General features: G+C 40.3%; 1 protein-coding gene across 1 annotated transcript in view; it reads left to right on the top strand.

Moving 5' to 3' along the window:
* Window positions 1–17,231, top strand: part of LOC102491646 (L-lactate dehydrogenase B chain-like) — a 35,431-nt gene extending 18,200 nt beyond the window's left edge. Inside the window, 6 exon segments of the mRNA XM_014591106.2 lie at window positions 3,121–3,252; window positions 12,680–12,761; window positions 15,471–15,621; window positions 15,946–16,006; window positions 16,009–16,346; window positions 16,547–17,231. Coding sequence (XP_014446592.1) covers window positions 3,121–3,252; window positions 12,680–12,761; window positions 15,471–15,621; window positions 15,946–16,006; window positions 16,009–16,346; window positions 16,547–17,125 — 1,343 coding nt within the window. The 3' untranslated portion in view covers window positions 17,126–17,231.
* The last annotated feature ends 6,415 nt before the right edge of the window (window positions 17,232–23,646 follow it).

The raw sequence follows: 23,646 nt of genomic DNA, 5'->3' as shown, positions 1-23,646 counted from the left end.
GCGGGGGGCCAAACTTGCCCAAAAGGAAAAACCCCTAAAAAAAAAAAAAAAAAAAAAACAACTGTCTGGTTAAATATGACTTTTCAGTCACATAAGTTCCAGCTGTGTCCTGTTAAATACAGAATAGATTTTTATTGAACTTGTACAAATAACTATATTGACATAAAATAAGAAAATTCACTGATAGTGTCCAAAATCTGGAGGGATTAGATATGAAAAAAATGTAAATGTCTCAATTCTGCTTACAAAAGTCCATTTTTCCCAACTCTTATAAGCTAGAGATAACTCAAAAGAGAAAAAATTTTCTTAAATCTAGAAGATGTTGAAAGGGCCCACAATGTTTCTAACAAAAAGTTATTAAAAAAAAAACTCATCAGTTTCTTTATTCGCATGGAAAAGACTTTGAATGATAAAGCGGGGAGATCGATGCCTCTGTATTGACTGACATGCATGGCATTCCCTTTTGAAAAAGCAATGGAAGTCAATGTAAAGTTATATGTAATCCAATGTAATATAAAGAAGATTATGATGATAATAAATAAAAAAAAATTAAAAAAAAAACTCATCAGTTTCTTTATTCTCATTTAATTAAATCTTATTCTGTTTGATCTTAGTTATCAGTTTCATGAACACATCAGTTTCTTTATAAGTTCTGGAAATTCTTACCCCATATAATGATATGACTTTAAATTATATTTTAAAAAGTCTGTAATTGTCCAAGTCCTTCCCATGAATTTCTTTGAAAATGAAAACATTTTAGGATAATAGTAGCTTGCAAATTCTTTCGGTACAACACCAGAGTAACATGATTAATTGTCTGTGGAGTAAGACTGAAATAACCATGGATAAAATCTGGTAACAGTTCATTATAATCAGAAATTTACAAGGAAACACAATACCTGCCTGTGTGAATAAAGGGAGCTCTTTGAAGCATAGGAGGAAACCCCAAAATTATTAATCTGGCAGTTTAAACAGCTTGCATAGGTAGCCCTGCTCCCCTTTGTTTTTAATTGCCATACTTGGCAGAAAGAGACAGAAAAAGAAGGGGAGAAAGTATCCCCTAATAGGTTGTGGTCACACTGCAGTCCCTCCTCCTCCATTTCTCTATTCTGCCTGGAATTTTCACACATGGAATTTTTCCAGCTGCGAAGGCCTGGGATTCAAGCTGTGCAAGTTGCCATGTGGGAGCTGCCTCCCTTAACCAGATGGCCATGGGGACTGAGCCAGCCCTACTCCCCTTAATCTTTCTCCTGTAAACAAATATCTTCTAGGCAAGAGAAAGGAAAGACTCTTCTGGAATGTAAATAAATGTCTCTGCAGGAAAGAGAAGAGAAACCCAGCAGGGTTGACAAACTTGGAATGTCTGCAAGTCTGGGGTTCAGTCTCCTTTGAATCTGTTTTTTATTCTTTGAAATCTGAACACATACTTCCAGGGAGGTACCTCCAGGGAAATGAATCTTTCTGGAAATCTCTGGTGATCCAATTGCCCTTTAACTTCTAAGACTTGTCCTTTAACCCAGATTCCAATAAAACTTGCTTAGGAAACCCTAACTAGGCAGAAATACAAAAATGTTTAATCCTGACATGGCCTTGATTAGAATTAGATAAGAATCATGACCTAATGGTTATGGAAATAAATGAAGACCAACCAATTGACAATAGAAAAAGAGCTTGCTATAGCTAGGAGTCAGCACCATCACTTGCATTTGACATAGATTCAAAGGAAAGCAGAGGAGTGGAAAAGCTTTTTGAGATAAAGTTTATCCAGAGAAAAAAACTAATGCACTAAATTAAGGCCAGAGAACAAATGAGGAAGAGGTTTGTTGACTACCTGCTTAGTGGCTATTTCCTGTTGTCTACACAATTGACCTTCACAAAGACCCTTTTCTCCAGATAACACTTGCAACAGATCGCTTTAGGGTTGGCTGCACAACTTGCTGACATAAAGAACAGACCAGTATTCTAACACCAATAAACTTCTCCGGATAACTCCTTTTTAAAATTTTAAAAAAATTGGGATCAGCAGATGGCATAATGGTTATGTCATTGGACTCCCATATGGCCAACTGCATATGGGAGTTTTAGTCCCAGACCCAGAAGCTTGAAACTGATGCCAGGTGCATGTGTGTACATGCCCAAGATCCATCCCAAGAGGAGAATGGAGGAGAAGGGATTGTGGTGTGGTCATTGCCCCCCTGGGGGTAATTTCTTACTTTCTGTCTCTCTGGAGAGCACATGTGCCCTATAGCAAAAATCCCTCTAAATTTTTTTAAATTTTTATTTATTTAATTTTATTTATCATTATTCTTCAGTTTTGACCAGAGACAGACAAAGAGAGAGAGAGAGAAGGTGAGTGAGAAAGGAAGCCACCAGGTCCAGGATTTGGACCATGACTGGTCATGTGGGAGTCCAGAGCCTTTACCACCATACCATCCTCCAGATCACTTCTCCTAATGGACTTTTATCCAAGCCTATCTCTTTAGCCCATATCACCAAGACCTTCCCTTGTTATCTTTGAACAATGTAATCTTTGAACAACTTACATGCATTGTACCTCTTCTTACTGAGTTAAAAGAAGGTTTTTTTCTTAGAGCTGCTGGATAGTTCTGCCACTACCATCCAGGTCTGCTGATGCTGGTCCTGACTAAATGTGCCAGGGGTCTGACCTTAATTTTGTGCTAGCTTAGTAAGACCAATACATTCCCCTTTCCCTTACAACTTTTACTTTGCAATTGTTCTTTTTGCTTGACAGTTTTACAGTGGGGAAGGGAGAATCCATATATACTATCTTCGGAGATTGTTGGCAGGAGAAGTTATGGGGTCTTGGAGCATCCTATGTGATTTCTCTAGTTGGTTCTAAATTGGAAGCAGGGACAAAAATTAGGAAATATGGCAGTTATTAATCAAGTCCTGGATGTTTGGGGCCAATCATGACAGTTATTATTTGGCTTCCTAGATTGTCTCCTAGAGATAGTGATTTACTTCTTATGCTTGACCTGCAGGCAGTAGGTTGAGTTGTTACTGTCGTTAATGGTTGGATTTTTTGATTGGCTACTACAGATTGTGGGTCAGAGTTCTATTTTTCTATATGATCTGGCCACTGTTCATTTGTGTATTCAGTCTCTCACAGTTTAGAACTGGTAGAAACAGCAAGGCAAAACTTTGGAAACAAGGAAGTCCTAGGACATGTATTGATGCTTCCTATTGAAGAGCTGTTGAATCTTTTGGGAAATTCCTATAATGAGCAATCAGGTTAGTTGCTTGAGCAAGAGTAACCTGGGACAGATAGGTACTTTGGATTTTTCAGTTGCATGAACTGAAAGGAAGAGAACCAAGATTTGTCTAGAATGGCAGATAATCCTCAATTTCAAGTCACGCTTCGCTTCCCCTCAGTCATGTAGGGTTGCTACGAGAAAGATGGAAATAGGCCTATTTTATGTGAAAAGGAGGTTCAGCATTTAGATAAGCTGTCCTAGCTTAACTTGTACTAAAGGCAGAATTAAAAACCAACTCTGCCAGACTCCAAAACTACATGGTCTTTCTAAAGCACCATGCTGCCTTTTGGAATATAAATATATCAAAATCATCTTTTAATTGTCATGCATGTGTATACTGGGTATATCTATATGTTTGCTTTCGGAGGGGAAAGAATAGTGGTATTGACTTTAAAGTAACACAAAATAAGTAGTTTTTTGGGTTTTTTTCTTGCTATTGAATTTGTGTACTCGCCAGAGAGACAGTGAGAGAGAAAGTAAGAAATCACTCCCCCAACAGGGATGGCCATGCTGCAATCCCTTCTCCTTCTGGGATTTTGAGCACGCACACACACATGCCCAGCATGGGTTTCAAGCTGCCAGATCCAGGACTCAAACCACAGTCAGCAATGTGGGAGTACAACACTTCAACCACTATGCCACCTGCTGGCCTCCAAAATAAGTTGTTTTTAAGCACAGGTTTCCCCCCAACACTCACACACCCAAGTTTTTTTGAGAAGATTCCAGAATTTAATCTTGTATTAGCCCTTCATTTCAAATATTATTTGCTAGAAGGCCCTTTTAGCTACTGAATTATAATACATTTTTTTCTTAATGCATGCTTTCTGCTTTTTTTCCCTTAAAAGTAATTGGCAAAAGTGTTAGATTTAGCTTCAGATAATTAAATATATGTGATTCTTGGGAATTATTTCAGATTTGCAAGTGCTCTGCAGTTTTCAAGAAATAAAACTTTTGGCTGTCCCTAGATTTATAGTCTTCACAGTTTGTAATCTCTACTGCTGGCATTTTTACTGAGCTGGCACTCTCTTCAGAGAACATCGCTTTATCTTTTAAAAACAATTACAATTATAATTAGTATTGTTAGTACTTTCCTAGTCACAGCAGGAGAATGCAATGATCAGGCCTTGAGTTGATCAGCCTGAAAGGCCAGGGACACAGCAATGTTAGGCTGCAGGGTGCAGGGGGGTGCTCATGCTGCCTTTATCTGAGCTGAGCTCTCAAACAATGAGTAAGAAAAACCTTAGGAAGAATAGTATGGGGGCCAGCTGGGGGTGTGGTGGTTAAGGCAGCTGGATCCCACATGGCCAACTGTGTTTGAGTTCCAGGCCCAGCAGCTTAAAAAACATGCCAGGTATACGTGTGTATGTACCCAAAATCCCTAGAGGAGAATGCAGGTGAAGGGATTATGATGTGGCCATAAACCTTGGAGGTTGCTTTCACACTTTCCTTTTCTCTCTCTGTCTCTTTCCAGTGAGTACATGTACCATATAGCACATTAAAGCCAACCAACAAACAACAAAAAAAGAATAGTGAGTATGGTAAAAACCCTACCACAGGGAGAATTCTACTAAAGACCAAACTTGTGCTTTTCTTTTCTTCTTTATTGAGAGAGATTACCAACTACATCACTTGCACTCAAATCCTGCTGTATGTTGGAATCAACCTGGCAAACTTTGAGAAGTCTCAATGTCTAGGTTGTTCTAGATCAATGAAATCAGACTCTCTGAGGTAGAACCTGGCATTAATATTTTCTATTGCTTTTCTTTTTTCTTTTTTAATTGCCAGAGGGCATATGTGTTCACTGCAGATCAAGAGAGAGACAGACACAGAGAGAGGAAGCACCCCCCAATGGGACATGGCCATATCATAATCCCTTTTTTCCTCCATTTCATCATTCCATCAGGATTTGGGGGATAAATGCACATGTGGCCAGCAGACTTGAACCATGGTCAGTCATGTAGAATCTGGCTCCTTTAACCACTGTGCTACAGGGCTGGCCCAAGGCATTCCTATTTTCGAAAGCTCTTGTTTAAGAAAAAATACATTCAATGACACTTGTTAAAGCATAATAAGAAATACTTTATTCTGGACCATTACAATAGCTATATTACTAATGCCCCAAAGTGGGATTTTTCAGTTGGAGAAAGAAATCGGGCACGACTCTGAATACAGCATGGGTAAGTGGGAATTTATAGTCAAGAAGCAGGAAGAAAGTCAGTGGATAGAACATTATTATGAAGAAACACAAAGGACAGGGGAATTCTGGCTAAACTTACCTAACAGGTTGCTTACTAAAGTCAAGCTTGGGTGATCAGACATCACTTAGGGGATGGTGGAGGATGAGGAATCTGATCAGATATCAGGGGTAATCAGACATCAAGGGTGGGGAGATCAGTTCTTGCTAACCTAACTTAGCAGGGTTCTTTGCTAAAACTGGATTTTACAAAGAAATCCTAGGAAGTTTAGGAATCTGATCGAAGTTTGGTCAAGCAAAGAATCTTTGTCACTCCCCAGATTATTACAATTTCTTGTTAAATTTGAGAGCCAGTGAATGATAAACAATGCAGAAGGGTTTTAGAAACTCAAGAATCTTGGAGGACAGATTCAGAAAATGTCCTGAAGGAGTGGATAATGGGGAGGCAAGGACAGTGATTCTGGATCATGAAGTGTCAGATGCTAGGAGCAGTCCTGACTCTGTCTATGTAGGACTGTCTTGCACCCTGGAATGTGGCTATATGTGTGCACTGGACATGCTGATCACTGTAGCCCTTAACAGACAACCTGGATACCAACCAGCTTGTGGCATCGAAGGATGGGTAGGGACTAGCCTTTTCCAGAGCAATTGCTTCTGTAGCAGCTGGTAGAGTGTTGCATTCAGCCTGGGCACTGCTCTGCAGTAGTGGGCACTACTCATCTCTCCATGTGCCAGGTGGATAGATTCTTCACCTTCTGGGATACCAATTATTCATATATTTGGGCATTTCATGGTATCTAGTATTTCTCGTATATTATCCTCAGGTTTTTTTTGGCTATTTTCTCACTATTTTTGATCATTTTTTCTAGGTGATTGGTTTTGTCTTCTACTTCCCAAAATTCGATCTGCATGGTCTAACCTGCTTTTGATACTTTTAGAGAGGTTTTAATTTCCTGTATTATAGCCTTCATGTCTAACAGTTCTGTTTGATTCTTTTTTATGGTGTCCAATTCTTCTTTCATATCATGGAAGGACTCCCTCATCTCTTGGAGCTCAATGTCTCTTTTCTCTTGCATCTCATAGAATTTTGATACCATAAATATCCTAAATTCTGTTTCGGACATTTAGGTAATATGCTCTAAATTTTTCCTACTTGGAGACAGGTTACATTGTTCCCTTGGTGGAGATATACTACTTGATTCTCTCATCCTTGAAGCTCTACTTTGATTTTCAGTCATTTGGTAATGTATTCACTCTGGTCAATTTGTTGGTGAGGGATTCTGTGACTGAACTCGTTTGTTTCCCCACTGTGAAATAATTCGGTGCTATTTTCTTCCTTCTACTAAGTCCCCAAATGCCAAAATTGCAGGGGGAGTTTTGCAATCAGATTTATGAAGGGGAATTTCACTATTTTTGCAACCACTACAGTGATGTGCAAAGAATTCTCTAAAACTCACAATGCTCAGATGGTTAGCTATATGCACCTAATCATCTCTAGGCAGAGGGTAAGGGCTGAGAAGTAAAACAGCAAGCTAGGGTAAAGAAAAAGAAAGTACGAAATAGAAATAGGGAGAGAAGGCAAAATAAAAAGAAGGAAAGTACTAGAAGAAAAAGAGGAAAAAAAGAAAAAATTGGGATGAAAATGGAAAAGTGCACGGTGTGCTTGTGTGTCGTGCAAAAGCCCTAAACAGGCGAAGCTGGAGATGGCTAGCAGCTTTTTGTCCTAGGTGAGAAAAAAGACAAGAGAAAGGCCCAATGAGGGCAGAGAGCTGTTTTTTTCAAAGAGAGAAAAAAAAGTTAGAAGGGACAGAGGATAGCAAGAGGGAGCTAAGCAGCCTTCCTACCTGGCTAGCACTGGGTCTGGGAGGGGGATACTGGCTAGGGGAGACTTCATAGCCTTGAAGTTGAACCCAGAGGCCCAAAACAGCAAAAGTGGAGATAGCTAGCAGCTTTCTGTTCTGGTTAGCGCTGGGTCTGGCTATATATTAAAACAAACAAACAAACAAACAAACAAAAAAACATATTTTAATGGGCATGCAAAGACTAGATTACAAAAATCCAGCATCTATGAGAAGGTCAACTCTCTGAGAATTTCTGTTTGCTCTCCTCATGAGAATAATTGCTAAGATAAATAAGTATTTCCTTGGACTATTACTACTTTATTTATTCATTATGTATTTGCAAAATACCTATATCATGTAAAGAACTATTGCAATAAGGCATAAACGTACATATCCTTCAATGGGCATACATATGTGAAACACCTAATGATAAATTTATGGTCCTGGTTTTTTTTTTTTTCTTTTGGAGAGGCTTTTGCTACAGGGCGCGTGCGCTCTCTAGAGAGACAGAAAGCGAGAAATCACCCCCCCAGGGGGGATGGCCACGCCGCAATCTCTTCCCCTCCATTCTCCTCTTGGGATCTTGGGCACGCACGCACATGCATCCAGAGTGAGTTTAAGCCACCAGGTCCAGGACGCGAACTGCGGTCTACTACATGGGAGTCCAGCGACATAGCCATTATGCTAACTGCTGGTCCCTATGGTCCTGGTTTTAAAATAAATTATAAATTATGAAAAGTGTTTCACTGAAAAATAAAAAAAAGAAAAAAGCCTTTGTAAAAGAAACATCCTCTACAACTAAGGAGTGGTTAATTGTCTAGATTTTATCTCTTCTAGAATGTATCAGTCCAAAGATGATGTACTTTTAGCTTTAAGGAAATAAAAGTCAAAACTATAATGAGATACCACCACGTTAAACCCACTTAGATGTTTACAATAAAAAAGAGAGATAATAACAAGTGATGGAGAAATTGGAACTTCATATAGTGCTGGTAGGAGTATAAAGTGATGAAGCAGCTTTGGAAAAGAGTTTGGCAGTTTCTCAAAGATTAAGTATAGAGCTAGTTACTATATGACCCAGCAATTTCACTCCTACCCATAAAATAACTTTCATATCACTGTTCATAGTAGCATTATTTGTAATCGCCAAAAACTGGAAACAACCCTAACATCCAGCAACAAATGAATAAACTTATATATATAAGTTTATTCACAGACACAATATATGATTTATATATAATATATAATACATATGTTATATAATTTAGGCATGAAAAAATAGTACAATACATGCTACAACATGAATGTACCTGGAAAACTGTGCTAAGAATTTAGTCACAAAAGGCCATGTGTTGTATCATTTCACTGATGTAAATGCCCAGAATAGGCAAATCTACAGAGACAGACAGAAAATAGAGTATTATGGGGCGGGGGAGCTAGAGGCAAATTAGAACTGACTACCAAAGAGCCTAGGGTTTCCTTTTGGCATAATGGAATGTTCTAATATTGATTATGGGAATAGTTGTGTAACCTGGTGACTACCCGAAACTAATGGAATTGTATACTTTCAATGAGTGAATTGTATGGCATGTGATTTTTATTTCAATAAAACTGTTATGTTTGAAAAAATGGCAGGGGCCAGAAGATGGTGTAGAGGTTACATTGCTGGACTCCCGCATGGCTGACTGCCGTCTGTACCTGGATCTAGTGGCTTGAAACTCACGCTGGGCACAAGTGCATGCATGCCCAAGATCCCAGGAGAAGAATGGAGGAGAAACGATTGTGGTGTAGCCATTCCCCCAGTGGAGTGGTTTCTCACTTTCCCTCTCACTATCTCTGTCTCTCTCTCTCTGTCCAGCAAATGCACGTGCCCTAAGGCAAATCTCTAGAACAAACAAACCAAAAAATAAAATAAAATAATTAAAAGATGACATTGTAGCACCATCTTAGTGAATGACCCTTTGCCAAAGAACCTTTACATAAGGGCCAGAAAGTAGTATGGTGGTTAAGGTGTTGGATTCCCACATGGCCAATCATGGTTCCAGTCCTGGACCTGATGGCTTGAAAACTATACCAGGTGCGTGTGTGTGCATGCCCAAAATCCTAGAAGGAGAGCAAGGAGAACAGATTACAACATGGCTACCTCCTCAAGAGAGAGGGGGAGTTCTCACTTTCCCTTTCACTGTCTCTCCCTGGTGAGCACATGTGTCCTATAGAAAAAGCTTTAAAAAAAAGAATATGTACATAAAAATATAAGGCTTTACTAGGAACTTCGGTTCATCTTTATAGTCATGTGCACAAATGAGCTCATCATTACAGATGTGGTGAAGGCAAATTTTTTAGGGAAATTTACATGTAATAAAAATTAGTTGAAATATATATATTCTTTTAAAGATTCTAGTGCATGCACTCCCTTTTTTAATTCACTCACAGTTTTTGGATTATCTTCTGTCTATCAGACACCATGTTAAGTGCTGGGAAGTAAATAAATAAACAGAAAAACTTTCATGTATATATATATATAAATGTCCTAGAGACTATGGCCAATGCTGTGGAGCTTGTAAAAATAAATGCTGCTTGCTCTCAAAGAGGGCGTATCCTTTGAGAAATAAAACCACTCACGTGACCCTATTGATTGAACACGGCACAATATTGCAGGTTACATAAATCAACTCGAGTTATCCTAAGCAAAAGGACAGCTAGACCTCAGGAAGTATTTTAACTGGAAACCAGAAAACCTTCACAACCACTTCTGTCCCTCCTGGTGGTGTGTACCCTTCCTGTCTCTTGATTCTTGACCACTCTGCTGCAAAGGCAAAAAAAAAAAAAGTACCTTCACCACATCTGTAATGATGAGTTCATTTGTGCATATGACTGTAAAGATGAACTGAGCTTCCTAATAAAGTCTTACATTTTTCCCCCCTACAGTCTTCTGCTAATTTAGTCATATGAAAAGTATGGTTTCTCAGCGTGTATAGGTCCACCCACAGAGACAATTTTCTTTTTGTCCTCTCCCTGCATCTTCATTTTCAAATTCTTTCCACAATCAAATCACCCTAAATAAAATTCTTTCAGTTGTAACAAACAGAAAGCCCAATGAATTTTTGCTACGCCAAGTGTAATCTGTGGGCCAACATTACTAGCAACACACACAGACTTCCAAGAAAAGCAGACTCTCCAGCCCTACCCCAGACCTACTAAATCAGAATCTGTACTTTAACAAGACCTCCAGATGGTTTGAACTCACATTAAAGTTTAAGAGCTGGCTCAAACAATAAGGAAGATTAATTATCTCGTTAGCAAGAAGGACTAAGATTGGGGACTTGCTGGCTGGTTGATTCCGAGGCTCACCTGTGTCATCAGGACTGATGATGGCCAGTACATCCTTCTACTCCTCTGTCCCCCACTTCGTAAGCTCCTTAGATTGCAGCCTGTTCAGACTTCTTATCCATGGACAGTGTCCTAAGCCTAGAGGAAAAGATACTTATTCTTTCTGTTCCTTTGTAAGTGGGAGAAAAATCTTCCCAGTATCCCCTCAACAGATTGCCCCTCAGAAACACTGGTGATTATGTCCTGCATCTATTCCTAAAGCAGTCACTGAAAAAGGGATGGAATTCCCATGGTTGACAGACTGGTCATTATCCACCAGATTTTCAGCTGGAGAGAGGCTTTGCTTCTGAGAAGCTTCACTTCTCCTGACCTCTACCTCTCTGAACAGGATGGGGCTCTAAGAGCAAGAAATAAGGGGAGGAATGATTGGGTAGGCAACCAACAGTGTCTGCCATGCTGCTGTGCACCCGTGTGTGAAGTTCGTGGTAGTATGTATGCACTACAAAGCTCCTCTGTGTGAGGCATTATATATAGCAGAAGAGTTAGTGTGCAAGATGGAAGGTTTTTGACCATTTCACACAAATTCCTTCTCTCTCTCTCTCTTTTTAGCTATAGGGTACATGCGCTTGCCAGAGAAAGACAGAAAGCAAGAAATCACTCCCCAGAGGGGATGGCCATGCCGCAATCTCTTTATTCTCCTTTTGGGATCTTAGGCACACACGCACACGCCTGGTGTGAATTTAAGCTACAGGGTCTGGGACTAAACCGTGGTCAACTACATGGGAGTCCAGTGACATAGCCATTACGCCAACTGCTGGTCCTCCCCACAAATTCTTCAGCAACCTCCAAGATCATGTATGTATCCAGTAGCCTTTTCTGCATCACTTGAAATCAATTTCTCCTAAGACGATGAGCATGAAAGCACAGTGCAACCATTTCTCAGAAAGATGAAAGGAATAGTGAGTGAAATTGACATGAATTATTTTGATGTCATGTAAATCCCCACAATGGAAGGTTGGAAGTTTTAGTTACTCCTTAAGATCTTAAACTACAACCCAAATGTTGGATTTATACCTAAGATAATAACTAATATTTATTGAACATTCATTATGTACCAGGCACTCTTCTACACACTATCCATGAAACAGGTAATTTAATCCCTATAGTCCTATAAAATATAGACTACTATTCTCTCCAATTTGCAGAAGAAACACTGAGGCACAGAATTAAAAAATAAGTTTTCTAAGTTATGACTGCAAAGTGCAGAAACGCGACAGTGGAAGAAAGGAAAGTTGTAGGCAGACTAGCTGGAAATGGGGCATCTGCTGTCATTGCTGGGGTATGTATTTAGATTTCTCTAGCTGGTCTTAAATTGGAGGTAGAGACAAAAATTAAGGAAGCTGTCAGTTAGGAATCAAGTCCATGTCATTTTGGATGGTTAAAGGGTTATTGTTTGTTTGGTTTCCTGGACTACTTCTTAGAGCTACTAGTCTGGATATAAACCCAGAAAGTGTTATGACTGGGCTTGTGTTCACAGTCTTTGCAACAGATGAGTGACTAGGGGTTTTTGTGTACATCTCCTTCTGAAAAATGGAAATCACTGGTTAAAGTGATCTGAAGTACCATTGTGAGAATCTAGGGGTAATAGCTGAGGAAGAATATATAATGAATACTCTTTTTGAGCATATACAAAGCCACATAAAAATCATTATGAAGGGGACCAGCAGTTGGCGTAATAGCAATGTCGCTGGACTCCCATGTTTAGTCAACCGCAGTTCGAGTCCTGGATCCAGTGGCTTAAACTCACGCCAGGCATGTGTGCATGTGTACCCAAGATCCCGAGAGGAGAATGGAAGGGAAGAGATTGCAGTGTGGCCATCCCCCTTGGGGGGTGATTTCTTGCTCTCTGTCTGTCTTTCTGGCGAGTGCACTTGCCCTATAGCAAAAACCTCTCCAAAAAAAAATTTAAAAATCATTATGAAGTTATAAGCCCAAAGGAGCTTGTTGCCTATTGTATTTTCCTGCATCTACTTTTCTAGTGGTGTTATACTTTATCGAATCAACTCAGAGGAAAGAAATGTTCTCGATACTTAATAATGCTGTCTACCAGTTTGAACACTGGTCAATAGCCTGTGAAGGCTCGCATTTACACATCCCAATTGCTAGATAATAACGTGGCAGGGAAAGTATTACAGCCAAAATAGTCAAGGGTTAGGTTAGTAGCCCCAGCTTTTCTCTCTTGGTTACTAGCTTTTAGTAGTTACATTTGAAGACATTTAATAAAATCAGAAGCTAATTTAGTCTGTACTATAAATGCTAACTATAGTTTCATTATTCTCAGGGGTTTTTTTATTTAAAAAAAAAAAAAAAGAACAGTAATAACTTGCTGTTTTCCAATATGGGAAAGAAAAACTTACTATATTAACTCAGTGAGCTTATTAAATTTTTTTTGGTTATAGTACTTAGATGTGGGAAGCTGCACACCAGCGAGTCTGCCGAGGTTTCTCAGAGAGCAAACAATTACCATGATTGGTTCCCTTCCAAAAACCTGACCTTCGAAACCTTGCTCTGATTGGCCACTAGAATCCCTCAAATTTGCATATCCGGCACCTCATGATTGGTCCAAAAGCAACCAATCATAACCCACTGTTAACAACCAATCAGGGCCCACCCTTTACAACCAATCACGGTCCACCGTTTACAACCCACCAGAGTGTATATAACCACGATGCCTGGCCCACAGTAGCCAGACGACGACAACGACGACCAGGAAGATGACAACTGAAGAGCCTGAAGAGCTGAAACACCGCGCAGTCTCTAGACGACCCTGAAGATCCTGAAGAGCTGACACTGCATCGTCTCCAGACGAACTGGGAGACCCTGAAGAGTTGTAACACTACATCGTCTCCGGACAACCCTGAAGAGTTGTGACACCGCATCGTCTCCGTGCTGCTCACAGTAGACGACGCGACACTGTGTCATCTCTGTGCTGTACCATGCTGCCCACAATAAACAGACGACACTGTCGTCTCCGTGCTGTAACACTACGCCGCTTGTCCCGGCTCACTCCTTCACTCAGGAAACCTGTTCGGCTGTCCCCCCGGGTCGGGACACTTACAGTTACTTAAAGTAATAGTAAATGCTTCTTGGGTCTTATTTAGAAATTTTATTCTATCAATCACATCAGTCTTGCCTCTGTGGTGAATTCAAATGAGCAATGTATAAATTGAGAAATAAAATGTGTAGATTTTTTTTAATACTAGAGGATTTATTAGCTTTGCAAGGAAAATCATTATCATACTAACTAATGAATTATCCACAAAACTAATGACAAGAAATTTTATTGACCTGAAATTTTGTAAAAAGAAAGAAAGGACAAGGAAGAAGGGAAAATAGTACAAAATATTTTGTACCCAAGTTTTCCATTACATGTTAATACTGGCCTGCTAAAGAAAGACTATTTGGATACTGGTCTATGAATTAAAATTTGATAGAATTACATGTATAAATAATCTCTTTTAAATAATAACTAAATATTCATTTGACTACAGGCTCTTTTTTTTCCTCTAGAGCATCTCTACCACCAATTAATATTTAGCAAGATACAAACCAACCAAATGGTCTTAATCATTTAAAGGTTGATTCAGTTTCCCAGAGGTGCCTGGTTTTGTCTTTCATCACTATTAACTGGTTCATTAAACACTCACTAGAGCTTTCTTTTGCAGAAACTAAAACTTTGACACAAAGAAGGGTCAGATGAGGGCAAGTCCCAGGGATGAGCTAAAAACAAAACAAAACAAAACAAAAAACACATTAAAATTAGCCTGTGACTAGAAAAACAGGATTGTTTCTTAACTACATTTGCTTTATTTAGGTTCATCTTAATGGATTGGTCAAGGAGGATACAGTGGATTCATATTTTTGTTAAAGCTGAAAACTTTTTTTTTGGAGAGATTTTCGCTATAGGGTGCGTGCGCTCGCCAAACAGAGAGAGACATAGAGACAGAAAGCGAGAAATCCCCCCCCAGGGGGGATGGTCACGCCGCAATCTCTTCTCCTCCATTCTCCTCTTGGGATCTTGGGCATGCATGCACACGCGCCCGGCGTGAGTTTCAAGCCACTGGGTCCGGGACGCAAACCGCGGTCGACTACATGGGAGTCCAGCGACATAGCCATTACGCTAACTGCTGGTTCCCAAAGCTGAAAACTTAACATAAGGTATTTGACGGACCAGCAGTTGGCATAATGGCTATGTCGCTGGACTCCCATGTAGTTGACTGTGGTTAGAGTACCGGGCCCAGTAGCTTAAATTCACGCTGGGCATGTGTGCATGCCTGCCCAAGATCCCGAGGGGGAGAATGGAGGAGAAGGGATTGCAACGTGGCCATCCCCTCTGGGGGGTGATTTCTTGCTTTCTGTCTCTCTGTCTCTCTCTGTCTTTCTGGCAAGTGCATGTGCCCTATAGCAAAAACCTCTCAAAAAAAAAAAAAAGAAAAATAGACATCATAAGGCATTTGAGGGTAAAACTTCTTTATATGTTGGTTGGTTATCAAACCATTTTCTTAGTACGTTCACTTTACTACTTGTTGACCTTGATTTAACTCAAACATCAGCCTCTGAGACTCATAGATAGTACAATGGGACTTAAAAGTTAGTTAAAATAAAAAGAAATTAAATAAATTAAAGCAGATTCAAAATTAAAGATTATTTTGGTGCAAAAAATATTTTGAAATCTCTGCATCCTTTAAAATAATATGCATTTCCACTAACTTTTTGAAGATGCCCCCTTGTACATTTGTGGGTCCTCTGTGATCACCTCTTTTTTCCCAGTTCCTGGCAGCCCCATAGATTTGTCCTAAGAATTCCTATAAAAGAGTGCGGAGACCACCACTACCTCCCTGTCAGCCTGAAAGAAAGCCACTTAAAGGGTCAGCAGGACCGCAGCGGCTTTGAAATTAAGAAGGCCTCTAATGGGAACAAAGTGCTGAGTCATAGGAAAATCTGTCTGAGGAATGGTCAGATGAGAAACTAGGACCCAGTATTTGAAGTAAAAGAGGAATCAGGATAATTACTCAGGGAAAAACAATTTTCTCTGATTAATTACCCTGAGGAATGATTTGCCCGTGCTTGTATTTTGTACCTATAAACGTGAAGAACATACTGCACTTTTCAAGATAGTGTTTGCTGTCTCCCTGAAACCAGTTACAGAAATAAACTCCTGTCGGCAGCTAACATTGTCCTCTTCACTCAACTGTTCCAGCCATCTTGAGAGCTTTCTCTGCCCTGTGCACAATGGCAACTCAAGGATAAACTCATTGCACCAGTTGCAGAAGAAGAGGCCAACAATAAGATCACTGTAGTGGGTGTTGACAAGTTGGTATGGTGTGTGCAATCAGCATTTTGGGAAAGTCTCTGGCTGATGAACTTGCCCAGGTGGATGTTTTGGAAGATAAACTCAAAGGAGAAATGATGGATCTGCAGCACGGAAGCTTATTTTTTCAGACATCTAAAATTGTGGCAGATAAAGATTACTCTGTGACTGCCAATTCCAAGATTGTGGTGGTGACTGCTGGAGTCCGTCAATAGGAGGGGGAGAGTCATCTCAACCTGGTGCAAAGAAACGTTAATATCTTCAAATTCGTTATTCCCCAGATCATCCAGTATAGCCCCGACTGCATCATAATTGTGGTTTCCAACCCAGTGGACATTCTCACTTATGTTACCTGGAAACTAAGTGGCTTGCCCAAGCACCGTGTGATTGGAAGTGGGTGTAATCTGGATTCTGCTATATTTCGCTATCTCATGGCTGAAAAACTTGGCGTTCAAATATCTTCAAATTCGTTATTCCCCAGATCATCCAGTATAGCCCCGACTGCATCATAATTGTGGTTTCCAACCCAGTGGACATTCTCACTTATGTTACCTGGAAACTAAGTGGCTTGCCCAAGCACCGTGTGATTGGAAGTGGGTGTAATCTGGATTCTGCTATATTTCGCTATCTCATGGCTGAAAAACTTGGCGTTCATCCCACCAGCTGTCACGGATGGATTTTGGGAGAACATGGCGACTCAAGTGTGGCTGTGTGGAATGGCGTGAATGTGGCAGGTGTTTCTCTCCAGGAACTGAATCCAGAAATGGGGACGGACAATGACAGCAAAAATTGGAAGGAAGTACATAAGATGGTTGTTGAAAGTGCCTATGAAGTCATCAAGCTAAAAGGATATACCAACTGGGCGATTGGATTAAGTGTGGCTGATCTCATTGAATCCATGTTGGAAAATCTGTCCAGGATTCATCCAGTGTCAACCATGGTGAAGGGGATGTATGGCATCGAGAATGAAGTCTTCCTGAGCCTTCCACGTATCCTCAACATTCAGGGATTGACCAGTGTTATCAACCAGAAGCTGAAGGACGACGAGGTTGCTCAGCTCAAGAAGAGTGCAGACACGCTGTGGGACATCCAGAAGGACCTGAAAGACCTGTGACTACTGAGGTCTAGGCTGTAGAAATTCTAACACTACAATGTGATTAACCATGAGCCTTTAGTTTCCATCCAGGTATGTGGATTACAGTTTGCTTTTACCTTAATATGTGAATGTGGGCCCACAGAATCAAAGCCCATGCTTGGTTTAGTGCTTGCAATATGAGCCCTTGAACAAATAAAATTAACTCTCGTAGTGTGGGGGAATAAAAAAGAAATAAACTCCTGTCTCCAGCCTCTGTCTCTTGTTTCATTGACCACAAGAAGTAGCAGCCAGATTTAATTGGCCAGTGTTCACATAAAACTTGAAACTGCTTGCCCTTCTTGTGGGAGCCTCTCAGAAATTTGTGTTTCTGCTGAGCCAGATGCAGAATAAGAATGTCCATCCTCAGGGCAAGAAGGTGGCGTAGTGGTTAAGTGCACTGGACTCCCACATGGCCAACTGTAGTTCAAGTCCCAGACCTGGCAGTTTGCTTTTTCACTTTCTCTCTCTCTCTCACTGTATCTCTCTCTGGGCAAATTAAAATGAATAAAGTTAAATAAAATAATTCTTAAAAAAAAAAATGAAAGAATCTCCATCCTCGTTTACTTTCCCTTTTTCTTAGTGGAGGACAGAATTACACAGAACAAACTGCCTAATTGCTGGTACACCCCAGCCTCTCCTTGGAATTTTATTGATTGTGGTTGCTTCCCTAGCATGTCCTATTTGCTAATCTATAATGTTTCTCCATTTTCCATGACAATACTTATGATTCTTTTCCACTGCACTTCAACTGTTCCCCCTACATGAATTATATTCTATATTAAATTTTTTGTCTACTTATCTCTTCTTGATGGGAAGACTTTGAAGAATCATAATACGTCTTACTTACCATTTGTTTCGTAGTCTGTAGCATAGGTGACATTCAATCACTATTTGGCAACTTTATCGTAGAATATTAAGGGCAGGACCAATTTGGAGGTATGGGATTCTGTGCAGCTTGCATGCCTGCATTCACTCGTTCATTCACTGAATAATCACATCTCAGGTTTTGTAGAGTGCAATGGCTCTTTGTGAGTTCAACAATGGGAAAGGTGAAAGACTCCTGAGAACAACCTGCTTTTGTCACAGTATGTTGTTCAGGCATTGAGTGGGGAGGGACTGATGGAAATGGCATAGGTGAGCAGACTTAATTGCAAGTGTTTCGTGGCATTAGAAAGTTTAATATATTCTTCAAAGTGTGATGAAAGGTTGTAAAATCTCGTTTTTAATGATGTCATGAAATAGATACCAAGTGAGAATTTTTTTTTTTTTGCACCTGCTTTGTAGATACACAGTTTCACAAGATACTTTTCAGTGGGTTTAGTATGTGCTGTTTAATGTTGCACTGGAAACAGATTCAAGAAAACCACATTTTAATTTTGCAGGATGAGTTGCAGGTGTTTTTCCTTATTTCTTTACCCAAATATCAAGTTAGGAGAATCTCAGCCTTATAATTATATGCCAATACTACACAAGGTGCTGATTATCTGCATTTGATTCACTAATTACATTGTCTCTCCTCTTTCCTCACCTAAAGGTTACATTTGCATAAAATATATTCAAGGATAACATTTTATCATCAAAGTGCTTCTGCCCTTACCATTTTAAATTATAAACTGTAATAGAGAAGGACTAATATGAGAGACATCTCGATCCTGAATAGAGGCTTTCTGACACTGTCATGAAGTCATCTTCATTATGCAGCTGGAAAATCCTAAATGTCTCAATTACCACTGTTATGAGCCTCTGCTCCCATACTTTCTGTCTCTTGTAACCCTCTTCCCAATTAAGGACAGGAGATGAAAGAATTATAGCTAACGTCTGTGCAGTTCCCAAACAGAGCTGTACGTTCAGAATTACCTGAGGGGTTTAGATAGAGAGAGAGAATGCTTCTGTAAATCTAAGTTGGGGCCCAAGAATTTGTAGGTTAGAAAGTTTTCCAGGTACTTCCGTTAGAAACCAGGATTAGAAAACAATAGCCTACATAACTGTGATGCAGAAGTGATACAGACACTACTGAAAGAGGGGTTTAATAATAACACGTAGGTAATATTCCAGAGTCTAAGGACTTCTGAAAAAATAAGGGAATCTTTTCCTCTCCTCTTCAGTTGGACTCACGCTGCAAGCAAGCCATTCCTACTTCTCCAAGTCATTTTGGGACATAAATACCTATTTCTTCTCCCTTCCCCTCCCCCACCACCAATGATCATATGACCAGGAAATAACAGAGGCAGCTGAACACAATGTAAAAGAGAGACCACATTCCCTTAGTCAAGGAGCAACCAACATTTTAGCAAGATTTTATGTTTTGATTTTACATTTGCTTTAGCCTGAGTTCCCTAAAAATCAGACCCCAGAACAGGACTTTGTTGCAAGTGGGGGTTGGGAAGAGTGAGACAGGGAAGGGAGAAAAGTCACTACATGCTGCGTCATTGAATAGGTTACCTCTGTGGACGACACAACTCAGTCACACCAGGCCTCCTAAGGAACATTGCAGATCAGAGGACCAGAAAGCTGGGGTATTTGTCCACTAAAGTAGTTCCAGGCTGATTGAAGGTTACCCCTGGTGATATTAGATCCTTTCGAGGAGGCCTTATTATGTACCAGGCAAGCTCAGGTAGAGAAGAAGAGGTGTGGGCCCTCGAGCCGTGAAGCTGCCTTGTGCACAGAAACTGTTTACTGCCACAGCAGATGACTTTAGAGTGGACTGAGGGAATATGAAGCAGGGCATCCAGCAGCTGTGACAATATTTAAAGCCTGCATTTTGAGATATTGCCAATGAGATGATCTGTATTTTAATACATAGAAATAACCCTGGGATTGACCCCACAGCATCGTGGTTAAGTGCTGTGTGGAATGAGCCAGATCTCAACCATAGTTTGAATCCCAGCCTCAGTGGCTTGAAAAATAAGCAGGGTGTGTGCACATGCATACTCAGGATCCTGACAGGAAGTAGGAATAAAGAGAATTGCAAGATGATCGGGCCCCATTGGAGAGTGCTTGCTCTTTTGTGCTCTCTGTCTCTCTGTCTCTCTCTCTCTCTTTCTCTCTCTGGTGCAATGCATGCACCTTCTGGCATTAAAAAGAAGAAAACATGTAAAATACAAAAAAAGGAAAAAAATCTTGTCAGTACAGATTGATTGGAATGTGCTCAGAAAAAGAAAAGGAAGGAAGCCAGCAGGTGGCATGGTAGCTAAGGTGCTAGACTCACGCGTGGCTAATTGCAGCTGGAGTCCCAGACCCGGTGGCTTCAAAGTGATGTTGGGAGCGTGTGTATTTTTTGGGAGCCCAAAGTGATGTTGGGAGCATGTGTATTTTTTGGGAGCCCAAAGTGATGTTGGGAGCGTGTGTATTTTTTGGAAGCCCAAAATCCCAGGAGGAGAATGGAGAAGGGATTGTGGCATGATTGCCCCCTTCGGGTGGTGATTTCTCACTTTCCCTCTCACTTTCTCTCTCTGGGGAGCATACATGTCCTATAGCAATAAAAACCTGAAAAAAGAAAGAAAAGGTGAGTAGGGGAGACAAAGGAGGAACTGTACAGGGCCTTTTCCCTTTATCTCAGCTATGAAAGGATGTCACCTAATACTAGGTCGGAGATATTGGAAGGTACTCTAGGTATTGAACTCTACTCTCAGATCCTGTCTGCCCTCTGCACTATATATCTTCCAGACTTTGCATTCTGGCTTTCTGAATAGGTTTGTGTTGCCAAAGATTGAAAGGCAGGAGGAGGGGAAATGTTATGGTATTTTCCCCTTCTTTTCTTTTTTTGAGCATAGTCTTCAGCAGTTCTTGCATTTTCTCTGTGATTTCTGTTCCCACTAAACAGCTCCTCCCTCTTTAGTCTCAGCCCCTGCTAGGCAGCCCCTACCAGGAAACTAGACCCTACTGGAAAGGCCTAAATCCTGGGCTCTTTGGAACCCTGTGCTCTACTCAAAATCTTTTCTTTTTAAATTTTATTTATCTATTTCTCCCATGGTTGAGAGAGAAAAAGAGAGAGCACCCTCAACAGCGTCTTGATGCCATAATCCAACCCAGTCTTCAGCCAACCCCGGATCATGGACACATGTGTGCTTAGAGTACTCTGGGACATCTCTAGACTTGATCCGGGGGTCTTCCACACGGGGTTGTTGCAGAGTGTTGTGTTTTTCCACTGTGCCACCATCTGGTCCATCTACTTCGTCTTATGGTTCTAGAGATCAGAATTCTGAAATAAATCTCATTGGGCTAATATTAAGAGATTGGTAGGGTTGTATTCCTTCCTGGAAGTACTAGGGAAGAATTCATTTTCTTGCCTTTTCTAGCTTCTAAAGCCTGTCCTCATTCATTCCCTTATGGCTCCCTTCCATCTTCAAGGCCAGCAATAGTCAAGTCTTTCTCACATGGCATCTCTCTGGCTTACTTTTCTGCCTCCCTTTTTTAAGTTTAAAGACTCTTGTGATATATTGGTCTCACCCAGATGATCCAAGATAATGTCTATATTTTAAGGTCAGCTGATTTATGGCCTTAATTCCATTTATTCCCGTCACCACATAATGAGCATTTTTTGGAGACCATTGTTTAGCTGACCATACCACATTTATAAAATATCAGGAGCTCTGAATTTTCTACAAAACATTGTCTTCTGGTAGTGCGTACAGTTACATTTAAGGAAAAAGAAGAGGCTTTGTGACGTACAGCTATAGAAAGGACCATTAAGTCAGACCACTGGTGGTATGGTATGAATGTTTGTGTCTCCTCAGAATTCATATGTTGAAATCTAATCCCCAATACAATAGAATTAAGAGGTAAGGTTTTTAAAATGTAGTTAGATTAATAGGAAAAGCCTTATGAACAGGTTAGTGTCCCTATAAAAGAGGCTTGGGGATGAATGGACAATGGAGGAGAAGGGATTGTGGCATGGCCATCTCCCCTGGGGGGTGATTTCTCACTTTCTGTCTCTCTGTCTCTCTCTGTCTGTCTGGCAAGCACACACACCCTATAGCAAAAACCTTTCCAAGAAAAAAGAGGCTTGGGGGAGTTTCTACCATGTGAGGATGCAACAAGAAGTCACCATCTTTGAAGCAGAAAGTCAACCCTCACTAGACACCATCTCTGCTTGATCTTGGACTTCCCAGCCTCCAGAACTGTGAGCAATAGATTTCTATTGTTTATAAATTAGCCACTCTAAGATATTTTGTTACAGCAACCCAAATGGTCTAAGACAATTGGTGACTTGCATATTTTTTCCTTTTGGTTTAAATGAAGAATTATTATATATTTGTCAAATGTTTAGGTCACAAGAATATTATACTATATATAAAACTTCTTTCCAGTGTAATGTGAAGACTATAAAGTCAAATCTGGCATGGCTTTTATATTTTCTATAGTTTAAACATGTGCCCTCAAAATTCATGTGTTAAGATTTGGTTGTACTGTGAAGGTATTAAGAGACTTCATCTGGGGATCAGCAGTTAGGTTGCTGGACTCCCTTATGGCCAACTGTGGCTTGAGTCCCAGACCTGGTGGCTTCAAAATCATGCTGGACATGTGTGAATGTGTGCCCAAGATCCTGGGAGGAGAAGGGATTGCAGCATGGCCCTCTCTCCTGGGAAATGATTTCTCACTTTCCCTCTCACTGTCTCTGTCTCTCTCTCGCTCTCTCTGGTGAATGCATGGACCCTAAGGCAAAAATGAAGGAGAAGGAGGAAAGGAGAAGGAGAAGACGAAGAGTAAGAAGACAACAACCACAACAAAGAAGACGACAAAGGAGGAGAAGAGAGAAAGAGAGAAAGAGAGAAAGAGCAAAAGAGAGAAAGAGCGAAAGAAAGAAAGAAAGAAAGAAAGAAAGAAAGAAAGAAAGAAAGAAAGAAAGAAAGAAAGAGAGGGAGGAAAGAAAAGAAGAGGAAAAAGAAGAGAGACTTCATCTGACTATGGTGTTGGGGGAGGGAGGGAGTGATTAGGCATGACTGAGTCCTGGTGGTTTACAAGGAGAGTCAATGAAATAGAGACATGTTCTGCTCCGTTCAAGCTCATGATCTCTGTGATGCTATCTGCCAGCATGAATACCCTCACCAAATGTGAGCCCTGGCTCCTGGACCTTAAAAGAAGCCCAGACCTATAAAACCTCTAGTTTTATAAATGATCCAGATTCAGGTAATTCTATTAGCAACAGAAAGAACTAGAACAACACTCAAGAAAACTTTTAATCTACCATAAACTTAAGTTTATGTGTAAAGAGGTAAGTGAAATTCTGTATGTAGTCGTGCAATTGCTAAATCACTATCAAATTTCCAAATTCAAATCCTGGGGCTTGTATTTAGCCTTAGAGAAGTCTTTAAAAAGTCACCCTGATGGTGGATGAGGATAGCAAAAACCTCTGGGAGATTTATCCATAGGTGCTAGAATACATTACTCCATCTGAATCTTAAATATGGGGTTTGTAATTTTATTATTGGGGTAAAAAGAATTATATATGGAGGAGAATTCTATTTACCCCAATAATTTACATACATATGTGTATGTGT

The sequence above is a fragment of the Tupaia chinensis genome, unplaced genomic scaffold (assembly GCF_000334495.1).
Source record: "Tupaia chinensis unplaced genomic scaffold, TupChi_1.0 Scaffold000532_1, whole genome shotgun sequence".
Classification (NCBI taxonomy): domain Eukaryota; kingdom Metazoa; phylum Chordata; class Mammalia; order Scandentia; family Tupaiidae; genus Tupaia; species Tupaia belangeri.
This window is presented reverse-complemented; position numbering and strand designations above follow the sequence as displayed.